This window comes from Artemia sp. Qi Xiang Cuo, chromosome 2, assembly GCF_049724085.1.
Source record: "Artemia sp. Qi Xiang Cuo chromosome 2, ASM4972408v1, whole genome shotgun sequence".
Classification (NCBI taxonomy): Eukaryota; Metazoa; Arthropoda; class Branchiopoda; order Anostraca; family Artemiidae; genus Artemia; species Artemia sp. Qi Xiang Cuo.
In genome coordinates this window covers 8,029,244-8,043,294 of record NC_142795.1, presented here as the reverse complement: position 1 = coordinate 8,043,294, position 14,051 = coordinate 8,029,244, and the positions used below count along the sequence as shown (strand labels likewise).

At 35.4% G+C, this 14,051-nt stretch overlaps 1 protein-coding gene across 1 annotated transcript in view; it reads right to left on the bottom strand.

The window, feature by feature from the left end:
• Positions 1-222: 222 nt before the first annotated feature.
• Positions 223-14,051, bottom strand: part of LOC148954864 (cytochrome b5 reductase 4) — a 68,714-nt gene continuing 54,885 nt past the window's right edge. The window contains exons 6-8 of the mRNA XM_089098964.1: positions 13,694-13,780; positions 10,022-10,177; positions 223-3,334 (exon numbers count right to left, since the gene is read on the bottom strand). Coding sequence (XP_088955090.1) covers positions 3,280-3,334; positions 10,022-10,177; positions 13,694-13,780 — 298 coding nt within the window. The 3' untranslated portion in view covers positions 223-3,279. The remainder of the gene's footprint in view (positions 3,335-10,021; positions 10,178-13,693; positions 13,781-14,051) is intronic.

Sequence of the window (14,051 nt, the reverse complement as noted above, 5' to 3'; positions counted from 1 at the left end):
ATAGTAAAAAATAGATAAAATAGGAAAGAGTTTTAAAAAATCTACAGTCGAGCTTAGCGTAAAATGTGTATTTCAAATTTATAGAGTTTCCAAATTTTCAATACCGCACCATTAAAACTAAGAATTCTAAACACTAAACATAAAAAAACATACCTTATCTAGAGACAGGGGGGGGGGGGGTTGCAGTCATACAGAAAAGGGCTTCCTTTCGGTCATAAGAGAATAAACACTTAAGTACAAAAGAATAATTTATTGAGTGACTAACAGATTTCAATTAAATTTGGTACACAAATATAAAATTAAATCTGAAAAAACGAAAAAGCACACTTCAACCATTAACTAATATATCACCCAGGCTCTCCTCATAGAACAGATAATTAGTCTCAAGTCATTAACTATTATAAAGCGGGTTAAAAGGTGACTGACTGTATTTTAACCTATCATGGGAGGGGGGGGTTGCCAGATCAATAAAAGGCTGAGAAACTACGATCTAAAGTAACCTTAATAGAACACAATATTTCTCAAAATAAAATTTTTAGGCTTAGAAGGATCTTCAAAGAGTCAACCAATCAGATTGCTTATAGACAACCACACCACCCTTAGAGAGGATTTAAGATTACAAACAAAATGTAGATATATTAGATACGATAAATGGCTTTAATGAAATACCGGTTATTCGGAAATGGGTTGACTAATACCCGTCATTTACGCTGACGCCAACAGCATAAGCCAACTTAAATTCGAAACAAAATAAGCTAAAAAAATTTGAGATTACAAACAAAATGTAGATATATTAGATACGATAGGTGGCTTCAGTGAATTGCCAGTTATTCAAAAACTAGATTGACTGATAAACATCACTTGCACTGAAGACCACGATTAAATTATAAACATAAATAAGCCAAGGTTGCACCACAAGGTTGCACTTGGGGTGAAAAGAAGTTATTCCCATTTAAGCTTTAGTTTATGCTAGTTCGACCACTCCGTCGAACTAGGCGATTGCACATTTTGCGATCAATGAATGGCAAATCCAACGCCGCAATTAATAGGATAGAAAGGAAAATCAATGAGATAGATTCCTACCCATACAGGAATAAAAGCAACATGGAATTTAGCTTTGTAGTTTTTTAGAATTGCATATGAAGAACACGAGCACATAATTTCTTTTTTTCGGCTCTATAGCGTTTCGCCACAAAACCATTGCTTCTGTCTTTGCCAGGTTTTTTTCTTCTGTCTTTCAAAAAATGTCATAATTTTTTAGTCATTAAACAGTGTCCTTTTTCTTTTTTTATTATCAGATGTTTCCCGTTGATTATATAAAGAAGAAAAAATGATGAAACTTTTTGCGACAACAGAAAAAAAGAGGCACTTTGTTCGATGTCGGAAAAAAGCGATGACACTTCTTAAAATGACAAAAAAAAACGAAACAAACAAACAATGGTACTTTCTGCGATGACAGGAAACAATAATAGTACTTTTGCAGTGACTAAAAAGGACATTGACACTGCGCAATGACAGAAAACAAACACATGACAATTTTTGCTGCGACAGAAAAGAGTAATAACACTTTGTCCGATGACAGATAAAAAACAATGGCACTTTATTCATGCACAAAAAAAAACGGTGACACTTTAGTTGATATGAGACAAAACCGAAGGCAAAATAATTTTGTGGCAAACTGTCTAGACACCACTTTTTTTCTTTCTTTTTTTTATTTGCCTGTTTCTGAATCGAAGCCGAAACACAAAACATGTCTTCTATGATCCAGAAAGAAATTAGTTATTATTTTTGTTGGGAGGGGGGGGATTAAAAAAGACAACAAAGGTATATAATACATTATTTAAAAATATCCTAGGACAAATATTTAAGCTACGGGTGACCTAGCCCAGACCGTTTACAAACGAGTCTAACATCATCGTTAATCCAATATTGTAGAGAAAACACTTATCACGAATAGGGACACCTCCAAATCTACGAATATTTTGACCAGTCTGTTAGAAATTGTGCATTAGTTTATCAATTTTACACTTCCCCAATGTCACTGGATCTATCACAATTTACCGAAGCCACAATCTCGGTACGTAACAAAGACGCTGAAAATGATCAGCTGATTGGTAAGTTCCCACCTCTCGCCACTGACCGCCCCACACGTGGAGTGGGCTGACGACGCTCTCAACACCAACCCAGAATAAGGATTAACAACATACGCGTTGGCAGATTCGTTTGCAAAGACTGCACTAAAGGGATGAAGAAGAGAAGAAGAGCACCTTTTGGGCAAGTTTGGCTGCAGTGTCCATACCTCTTAGCATCACCATCAGAAACGCGTTGGCAGATTCGTTTGCAAAAACTGCACTAAAGGGATGAAGAAGAGAAGAAGAGCACCTTTTGGGCAAGTTTGGCTGCAGTGTCCATACCTCTTAGCATCACCATCAGAAAAGTTCTTGTTATCTCAAAAATACGACACACTGCCAAAGCCTAGTAGCCAAAGACAAACGAGAGACATCCAGCAGGGCAAAAATCTGATGTCACTAAGCAGCCAGATCATTTAAGTGCCTTAAAACGTAATTTTCTGGAACTGAATCCACAAAAAGTCCTTTTACACCCCCCCCCCAACATACAAAAACATCTATTTCTATCAATACATATTGATAAAAATACACTTTTTATACTGTTCTTATTCATAAGCCATAACTTCAATACACTTCGTCTGTTCTATTCCTCACGGTTAGCACTGGCAGCACATCAATGAACACTGACAAATAAAATAAATAAATAACATAATTTAAAATAGATTTTTTTTTAACTTTATTTGTCAATAGTCTTTTGGTCAAAATGATTATCACGAGAGTTAAGATACTCATGAGCATACCTTGATAAAATATTTAAAATAAATTAAAAAAAACGACACATCTAGGTAAAGTGTCGCTCCCATAATGAGGAATGTTTTCTGTTAAATGTTCAGACTGTATCAAAAACATATGAATTAAAACATGGATTATATTGGCTGGATAAAATAAAAATTATCCCTGTCATCGCTTTCGGTCTTTTAGAGATCAAAATTAATCTTGTGAACTGTATTTATCTATTTACATAATCACTATCTAAGATAATGATAATGACAGATAATGTATTTATCTATTTACATAAATAACTGGTTTAATGGCTCTTGCTGAAGGACATATTCAGTCAAAATTTCTTGCACGTATCTTCCGTAGAAGTATTCATGCTTTTTCTGTGATTTTACTGATCGCCTCTGCCAGTTTTAACAATGAAGAAGCATTAACCCAAGAATGCGTAGACTGATGATTCCGGGTAATGTAGCTCCGACAGATACCTAAAAATATGAAATAATAGATGGATCACAGAAAACCGTAAAAAACTACAGTAAATACGTTATGTTTTCCAAAAATGTTGTATGTACCTACCACAGTTCATATAATTATCCAGTAAGCGTATCGCAGATCATTTCTGGTCTTCGTTCTCGGTGCGAACAAAAAGCTCCTCCCACTTCTTTCTGCATTAGCGGGTTAGTCTGTTTCCGATTGTTTCCAACAAAGTGCATTATTCGTAATAGCGGGTTTCCACTTGTTTCCGATTCGATCACAGTCTGACTTGTCTACCCGTGAAAAGATCTGATGCCGCCTATGTTTCTATCTGCAAAAACGTTCTCTGGAGCACTCGCACCTTGGTCCGGGTTTTTATAATGGGTGAGATAGGGAAAGATCATACTGGATAATTATATAAACTGTGGTACCTACGAACAGTGTGGCACCTCAGGTCCCCTGTTCCAAAGATCTGTACGAAAAAGCCTCTCCGAGAAAAAATATATAGAAATTTGAAGCCTGGACAATTTTAGCGAGAACACCAAGTCTAAAGAGACGTTGAACTAAGGACCCACTTTACTGAAAAAAATATAAATGTTTTTACTATTATAACTTTAATAAATCAAATAATATTAATATTTTGATTACTAAATATCAGTATATGTTTATTAAACTGACAATGCACATTAATTTGTATTTTTTTCAGTAAAGTTACTAAAAAAAAATACATTTGCATTTGTACATTTGTATTTTTTTCGCACAAATTATGTTCTGGCCATGGGAAGGAGTAGGAGTTTTGAGCCCAACTTATGTTAATTTCTGCTCGTTTTGAGTTTGACTCGGTTATTTATTGTAATTTCTGTTTGTTTTGGGTTTCATTTATTTATCGATGCTGATTTGTGGTATTTTCACGTTTGGTAGATTATTTGCTTTTATTTTTGCTCATTTTTGTTTAATGGAGTTCTTTACTTTTCTTTTGAAAAATTATATTGTGGAAAAAGTTTTTTTTAATTAATTTCTGTTCGTTCTGTATTGACATTTTCTTTTCAGTGGAAAAGAAAATAATACTTTAAATCTTTTTTTTTTAAGACTTTATAGTTTGGCCTGCTATTTGTATGCTGGAGAAAAATTTTCAGCAATTTTAACAACATACACCCTTTTAAAAATCTGGACACAAATAGTAGTATTTAATTTAGTTTTATACCTCCTCTAGTTGACCTGAAATGGAAAACTTGATACCATTCGCAAAAAAATCTGTTTACTTTCTTTGATAGCTTGGATAAACTTACGCTATTTTGATTTGGTTAAGTTTTAGGAGCAGAAGTAGCCCCGAAAGTTTGAACATAATACCCTCAGTCATTCTTGGGATACTGCTGAGATGCCTTATTGGAAATTAGCATCAACACGGTGCATTTTGATTTAATCTTAAGACAACATTTATTTTTTAAACATAATGGCAAATGGGAGGGTGGGCGTGGAAGGGGGATTAGTTTCCCTCCAATCACTTTCGACATTTAAAAAGGGCATCAACCCTTTCTATTTTCAATCGAATGAGCCCTTTTTAAGTTTCTACGACAACGCTTTCAATAAACAACTTATATGTCCTCAGGGCATAAACTACAACCCTTGCCCTAATGAGGGTGGTTGTCATCCTCTAGGACCTAATTTCCAGAACTTTCAACTTCGTTAAACAAAATGTTGATTGGATGTGTCTGGGAAAATGGTGGGCGTGAGAGGGGCGTTAGTCACTCTCCAATCCCTTTCAACTAACATAAAAGGCACTAGCCCTTTTAATTTTCAAACAAATCAGCCCTTTTTAAGATTTTATGAGAACATTTTCTATAAGAACCTTATATTCCCCCAGGGCCTAACTTAAAACCCTTGCCCTGTGGGTGGGGGGTGTCATCCTCAAAGACCTAATTTCCAGAACTTTCTGCAACGTTGAACAAAATGGCTATCTGAAAATTTTGATTGAATATGTATAGGGGAGTGGTGGACGAGAGAGGGGGTTAGTTGCCCTCTAATCACTGTCGACTATTAAAAAGGGCACTAGCCCTCTCAATTTCCAATTGAATGAGCCCCTTTTGAAGTTTTTACCACAAATCTATCTATAAAAACCTTATATGCCCCCAGGGCATAACTTACAACCTTTGCCCTGGGGATTCTGGGGGGTTTGTCATGCTTAAATACATAATTTCCAGAGCTTTCAACTACGTTGAACAAAATGGCTATCTCTAAACTTTGATTGAATGTGTTTGGGGAAATGGTGGGCGTGAGAGGGGGGTTAATTTCTCTCCACTCACTTTATAAAAAGGGCAATTTCAATTTCCAATCAAATGAGTCCTTTTTGAAATTTCTACAACAACTTTCTATATAAACCTTATATGCCCCAAGGGCATAACTTACAACCCTTGCACTAAGGGCTCTGATGGGTTTATCATCCTAAAAGACTCAATTTCCAGAACTTTCGACTACGTTGAACAAAATGGATATCTCAAAATTTTGATTGGATGTGTTTGGGGAAATGGTGGCCGTGAGAGAGGGGTTAGTTGTCCTTCAATCACATTCGACTATTAAAAGAGCACTAGCTCTTTCAGTTTCCAATTGAATGAGCCCTTTTTTGAAGTTTGTACAACATCACTTTCTATAAAAACCTTATATGCCCCCAGGGCATAACTTACGACCCTTGCCCTGAAGGCTGGGGGGGTGGAGGGGTTGTCATCCTCAAAGACCTAAGTTCCAAAACTTTCAACTACGTTCAATAAAATGGCTGTCTCAAAATTTTGATTGGATATAGTAGGCGTGGAAGGGGGGTTAGTTGCCTTCAAATTACAATGGACTATTAGAAATAACATTAGCCATTTCAGTTTCCAACTAAATGATCCCTTTCTGAATTTTTTATGACAGTGAGTTCAATAAAAACCTTGCATGCCCCCAGGGCCTAATTTACAACCCTTGCCCTGAGGGCTGGGGGGGGTGGGTTGCACCCTCAAAGACCTAATTTCCAGACTTTCTGCTACGTTGAACAAAATCGTTCTTTGAAATATTTTCCTGAAGGCGTTTGCAAGAATGGTGGGCGTAAGAGGGGGGTTATGTAACCTCCAATCACTTTCTATTATTTAAAAGAGTGCAAGGCCTCTCAATTTTTAATTGAATGAGCAGCTTTTGAAGTTTTTACGCCAACTCTATCTATAAAAACCTTATATGCCCCCAGGGCATAACTTACGACCTTTGTCCTGGGAGCTCTGGGAGTTTTGTCATCCTTAATTATATAATTTCCAGAAATTTCAACTACATTGAAAAAAATGGCTATCTCTAAACTTTGATTGAATGTGCTTGGGGAAATGGTGTGTGTGAGAGCGGGGTTAATTACTCTCTACTCACTTTAGACTATTAAAAAGGGCAATTTCAATTTCCAATCAAATGATTCCTTTTTGAAATTTCTACAACAACTTTCTATATTAACCTTATATGCCCCCAGGGCATAACTAACAACCCTTGAACTGAGGGCTCTGAGGGGGTTATCATCCTCAAAGACTTGATTTCCAGAACTTTCTACTACGTAGAACAAACTCACTATCTCAAAACTTTGATTCGATGTGTTTGGGAAGATGGTGGGCGTGGAGGGGGTTAGTTGCCCTTCAATCACTTTCGACTACTAAAAAGGGCACTAGCCGTTTCAATTTCCAATTGAATGAGTTCTTTTTAAAGTTTCTACGACAACAGTTTCTATAAAAAAAAACTTACATGCCCCCAGGGCATAACTTACGACCCCAGCCCTGAGGGCTGTGGGATTGGAGGGGTTGTCATCCTCAAAGACCTCATTTCCAAAACTTTCAACTACGTTTAATAAAACGGCTATCTAAAAATTTTGATTGGATGTGTTTGGGCAAAAGGTGGGCGGGAGAGGGGGGTTAGTTGCCGTCAAATCACTTTCGAGACTATTAAAAAGGGCACAAAAAGGGCACTAGCCCTTTGAATTTCCAATCGAATGAGCCCTTTTTCAAGTTTTTAGGACAAAGATTTCAATAAAAACTTTTATGCCCCAGGGGCATAACTTATAACTCTTGCCCTGAAGACTGTGGGGGGAGTGTTCTAATCAAATGTATAATTTCCTGAACTTTAAACTGCGTGGAACAAAATGGCTATCTCAAAATTTTGATTGGATGTTTTTGGGGAAATGATGGGCGTTCTATAAAAACCTTATATGCCCGGGGTGTCACCCTCAAAGACCTACTTTCCAGAACTTTCAACTACGTTGAGTAAAATGTCTATCTTAAAATTTTGAAAAGGTGGGCGTGAGAGGTGGGTTAGTTGCCCTCCAATCACTTTCGAATATTAAAAAGGGCACTAGTCCTTGTAATTTCCAATCGAATGAGCCTTTTTTGAAGTTTCTGCGACAACACTTTCTATAAAAAACCTTATATGCCCCCGGGGCAAAACTTAGAACCCTTGCCCTGAGGGCTGTGGGGGAGTGTCCTCCTCAAAAAAATAATTTATATGTGGAAATCCACTACGCTGAATAAAATAGCAATTTAAAAATTTTGATTGGATGTGTTTGGGGAAAAGGTGGGCGTGATAGGCGGTTTAGATGCCCTCAAATCACTTTCAACTATTAAAAAGGGCACTAGACCTATATTTCCAATCGAATGAGCCCTTTTTCAAGTTTCTACGACAAAGATTTCAATAAAACTTATATGCCCCCAGGGCATAGCTTATAACCCTTGCCCTGAAGACTGTGGGGGGGGGAGCGTCCTGCTCAAAGGTATAATTTCCTGAACTTTAAACTGCATGGAACAGAAAGGCTATCTCAAAATTTTAATTGGATATGATTAGGGAAATGGTGGGCTTGGAAGGGGTGATAGTTATCTTCCAATCACTTTAGACTATAAAAAAGGGCACTAGCCATTACAATTTTCAATCGACTGATCCCGTTTCGAAGTTTTTACGACAATGCGTCCTATAAAAAACCTTATATTCCCCCAGGGCATAGCTTACAACCCTGGAAGGGGTATTACAACCGAGTTACAGCCACATTACAACCGGTTACAACCGTGGAAGGGGTTTTAGTTGCCTTCCAATCACTTTCGACTATTAAAAAGGGCACAAGTCACTCCAATTTCCAATTGAATGAGCTCTTTCCGAAGTTTCCACGACAACTTCTTCGATACGAGGTGCCCTGGTATAAAGAAAAAAAAATAATACATTGTGCCAATATATTTATTATATGTCCCCAGGGCATAACTTTAAACTTTTGCCCTGAGGGTTGTGGAGGAGTGACCTCCTTAAAAACATATTTTCTGTCTGGAAATCAACTACGCTGAAAAAAATGGCTATCTCAAAATTTTGATTGGATGTGCTTGAGGGAATGATTGGCGTGGGGGGGGGGGGCTAGTTGCCCTCCCATAACCTTCAACTATTAAAAAGGGTACTAGCCACTCAAATTTCCAATCGAATGAGCCCCTTTCGAAGTTTCTACGACAACTCTTTCGATAAGAAGTGCCCTGGTCTAAAACCAAGAAAAAATAAATAAATAATACATTGAGGCCAATATCGTTCTTTACTTAGGCAGCGCTATTGCGCTGTCTATGATAACTATTTTTTGTTGATCATGGCATTGACAAACGAATTTTGTCAGTTTTAATGTGTGTTATTTCTATAATATAATATATAGAAATATATATTATATTTCTATTATAAACATTCGATTTTCTCAGTTTTGTTATTACACTATGAAAAAACATTTAATACATAAATGTTTTTACAATGTAATAAACATTGTTATTACATTAATAAAAAAGACTTTTTGATCGTAAAAACAGAAAAAGAAAAGTGATCGAAAAACTAATTCTATTTATCTTATTCTTTTTTCTTTTTTTTACAGGGGCATTTAACATTAATGAAGTCATTTACAGGACAAATTTTACTTTGCACGTAATTGCAAGCCATTCCTAAGTGAGGCACAACTGTTCTATTAAGAAGTAAAGGCAATTATCTACTGTATTAACGTCTAAGCCTAAAAAGCACAGCTCATTAGTGTACCTTTTGGTAATTGGACAAAGCTCTGCCTGAAAACACCGAATATTAAGGTCTAAATATTCTTGTTGCAGAGTTTTCTCCCTTAGGGAGTAGCAGTCCTTAGGGTTAATATAGCCGAGAGGTGTTTTTCTCGGGCGACAAGGCGCTACTATGAGTTTTTAGCAGTAGAAGTTGTATTAGATCAATATCAAGCCTCTTAAATAACTTCTCAGTTGGCTGGCAACCTCAGATCTTTTCTATTTAATATGTGCCTTTTTATTTGAAATAAGACGGATTAACAATAACCTATAAAATCAAACATATGCAAGAAAACACAAAAAAATATGACATCCAAATTGATCTATATCTTTTATGCGAAACCCAGCACATATCTTCTTTAGGCATTTGATGTGCTTTGATTATACTGGATGCCTTCAAATTTTCTCTTTATTTATGATGTATGTTTGTCGCTCAATAATTTATTTTATTCTTCTTATTATTTATAAAGAAAAATATTTAATGCGCGAAGTTTAATATGACGCTTTCCTGACAAAAAACAACAACAATTTCTTTAAATTTTTAACCCCCCCCCCCCCCTTAAGCCAACTTAATACTTGTACCCCCCAAATTTTGACTTTTTTATTACATACCTAAGGATTTGGCTATAAAAAAAAACATACTTAATACAGGAGGTTGTGAAATCAGTGGGACCACAAATGCAGGTAAAAGATTGATCTGTTGTTCCAAGAAATTCCTCAATTTGCTTTTTGTTCACACGGCCAGCAGATCCTCTCCATTCTTCTGAAGGACTCGTTAAAACATGGGTTACGTGAAACCTAGAGAGAAAAAGATTTAAAATGGCGAATTTAATGTAACAATGACAATTTAAAAGAAAATTATTTTTTGACTTTTCAAATTCTAACTCAAGGATTTCTGTCACAGACCTCATTAACATACTGCACACAAAAGGGAAAGGCGTACTCCCATTGAAGATCTCCTAAGGAGCATGTCTGTCAAAAATGCCGAAATGTAACAAAATTAATTATTTGGGTCTAACCATGCATTTTCGTTAAAACAGCTAAACCCCAAGCCTAAACGATCTAATGCCCATTTTCCTCCAATGGTTGCATGTACTTATGGTTACAAATAAAAGCGGGTCTCTGATTGAAAAATTAATTTTGGTAACGAAAATTTAATTTTGACGAGAGAGGGAGGGAGACAATAGGAAACAGGAGGGAGAGGCCAGAAGCTTCTAAAAACGTGTAATTTTGCTTGACAAATTACTCACGTAGTCATGTATAGGAAATCAGATACTTTCATATTTTAAATTATTTCTTTTTTGAAGGAAGTTTTTATTACAACTTTTATCTCTAACTTGTTTTGCCGCTCACCTGGCGTTCTGTCTGGGGCACTTTATCCCTCCAACCCCCTAGATCCAACTCAGCGGCAGGAAACATTTTCAGAAGAGGAAATAATTTTTAAATATAGCGTAAAATAAGAAATATAATGGTGTCACTTTGGATTGCACTTATGGGGGAGGGGTTGAAAAAATGTGTGTGCAATGTAAAAATATACGAATATGATACTTAAAAAGTGGATCCACAACTGGTATCTAATGCTAATATTTTCATTTTATTAATCTGTCCATTGGGAGGATCCTTGAATTTGTTTCGAGGAATGTTATGGGTGCTATTTTGTAAAAATTTCTTCAGAGTCATTACAATCTTTCAAGAAATAATTATCAACAGAGATTGTCATCAAAATAAAAATAATTGCCTATTCTGAACATTAAAACAGTTGCACATTGGCATGCATAAACTTACGGTATGACATAGTATGCTTGGTTATGTGTTAAATAAAGCTATTAAGGGGTGGGTATGAAGTGGTCTTACTCGTAAAATTAGGTTTTTCAAGTAGCAAGACTTCTAAACGAATTTCAAAGGAAATAAATGATGTATAACTAGAATATGCTGGGTTACAAACAGATTTTTATGATCGATACAAACGGATTTGGAGATTGTCATTAAAATAAAAATTGAAAAAAATGTGCTTTTTTTTCAACCTATTCTAAACATTAAAACAGTTGCACATTGGCATGCATAAACTTACGGCATGACCTAGTATGCTTGGTTACCTGTTAAATAAAGCTTATTAAGGGGTGGGTATGAGGTGGTTAATAATATCTTACTTGTAAAATTAGGTTTTTCAAGTAGCAAGACTTCTAAACGAATTTCAACGGAAATAAATTATGTATAACCAGAATATGCTGGGTTACAAACGAATTTTTACGATCGAAACTAAAAAAAAAGATTCAGATACTGCAGCGATTAAAATTGATTCTTGATACGCAAAAAAGGAGGAAGGTTATATTGTCTTCGGTTATTAAAGTCCAAGTGAAACAGGAATGGTCAGGTAGTTTCTGATATTCATTAATTTGTATTTGCCGCTCATAAACTATCGGAGGACATATTGTTGTTAGAGTAATTTAATAATCAGAAAAACCCAGTAATTAGTTATTTTTCAAATAAAATTCCGTACTCGCAGGCATTCTGTGCTATTAGGCTATTAGCAATTTGGTCAAGACTCTGAGACCGCCAAAAATTTTTTCACGGCAAACACACTTATAAATATTGTTCGTCATAAACAAACATAAGAGGAATATTTTCCAGTTCTATAGAAAAAAGGGTGAGTAAATTTCCAGTCTTAGTGGCAATTACGGGGGTAACAATAATCTTAATTGTAACATAATTGCTTTCGGTGGCAACTACAATGTTTGTGGTAGTAAGAAGCTGAGTTCTATTCTATGATGGACAATCTTTGCATTCAACAGAATAACCCCCCCCCCCCTCCTCCCACTCAAAGATCAGACCGACGCCTGAAGGAATTGAAAAATAATGACAATAAAACGCAATTTATTCTCCCTTTGACCCCCTTCCCCTTTGTCGTTAGGAAAGATTTTCCAATCCGTCTTCCCCAAAGGGTTGAAACTATCATTACTAATGATTATGCAAAACAGTAGAAAATATTAGGAGTAAGTTGGAAACTACACTGGCTCTGTCGTGTCAAAATTTTACGTATAGTAGCGTCCAACTTGTCGTTGCCTACGTCACCAGATCTCACTGATTCCTTTAGATGCCAGAGACACTTGTGTTTGCCGTAAGTGTATCCTTTGAATAATCTTTGTTGAAAAATTCAGTTTAATTTATACTATCCATTTGGAGACACAAAAAGATATTTTTGTGTTTAGCTTGAAAAAATGATGGCACGTATACTGTTTTCCTGGATAGGTGAAAAATAATAATTCATATATCCTTTTTTCTCAGTGTTTTTAACACGAGAATTGTATTCTGTGAAAATAAGCAGCTACGTTACCACAATATATACAGTAAGCGCCATCTTACTTCAAGCGATCATCTCATGAGTTTTTGTTTGTAGCGACGTTCATGATAAAATGGTATCAACACACTGTCAATCTTTATGATCTTTAATACAGTAGAAAAATGTCTTTTTTATTGTTAGTGGCTGTTCTCAAGGTCTTTTGTTTGGATGAGCTTAGTCTAATATAAGAAATGCGAGTATTTATGTAGAAATATTAAGTGAAAATGTAATGATGCGCATTTTTTTTTCTAATTTTGGATGTTTTTTTCTAACCAATTCAAACTAATTTTGTCATTTTCTTCCTTTTCATTTTGCAAATATTTACTAGTTTTATAGCAACAGAGGGACCTAAAAACCTAATAGCTTTGAAGAGTGTGATTGTTTTTTCGTAGCCCCAACGCAAGACAAGAACAAAATAATATTAAAAGGATAATCATGATTTAAGAATGGAAGCGGTGCTACACTCCCACACAGATTTTTTTGGACCCATCCCTACATTTTAAAAAAAATACTTTTTCGGGTAATTTTCGTCAAAAATGCATTTCTTTTGTATAAAAAAGTGTTTTCTTTATTTTTTTTAAGATTTGTTTTAGCTAGTTTTATAATATATATATTTTTTCCCCTTGATAAAAGCTTCTAGATATGAAGCCGAAATATTCGGACTTTTGTTATTAAAATTGTGTTTTTATTTGTTTTTTTGTTGTTTTTTTATATATATATATATTTCACTCTCATAAAGAATTTTACCGCCTTATTAACAGATATTCGTTTCAATTTTAAATGGAAAGGCATTGTCGTCTAAGAAATAATTTTCAATCTGGTCTCAGTTCAACTTGAGGTTCAACTAAGCTTCTCATTCATAATATACATTAAGTGGGATTCAACCACTTGATCTATGAGCCGTAACTTATTTCCACTCCTGTAGAAGGTATACTTGAACACAATTTCATGTAAATGCTAAAGGATAAACTTACCTGGGGTCCTGCGTTGCCAGCAGAGTGAACTCTTCATTTAATAGCATATCGGCTTCGGTACGGTTCCAGAAAATTATCTTAACTTCCCTAGAAATCAAACTCATAAGACTTTTTGAAACCCAATTTACTTTCAAAATGACACAGAAGTTTTCAGCCAAAATGTGGATAATATTTACAAAAAAGTGTAGTAAGCATAATCAAAAATGTACAATACAACACTGTCAATGAATACTACTACCAAACAAAGCTAGAACACATTCCAAGCAAAACTGGTGACGGATTATATGGCTTTTATAATCAGATAATGAAGGCAGTAAAATCAAAAGATGTCACTTAAACTGTCCCAGTTCAAAATACC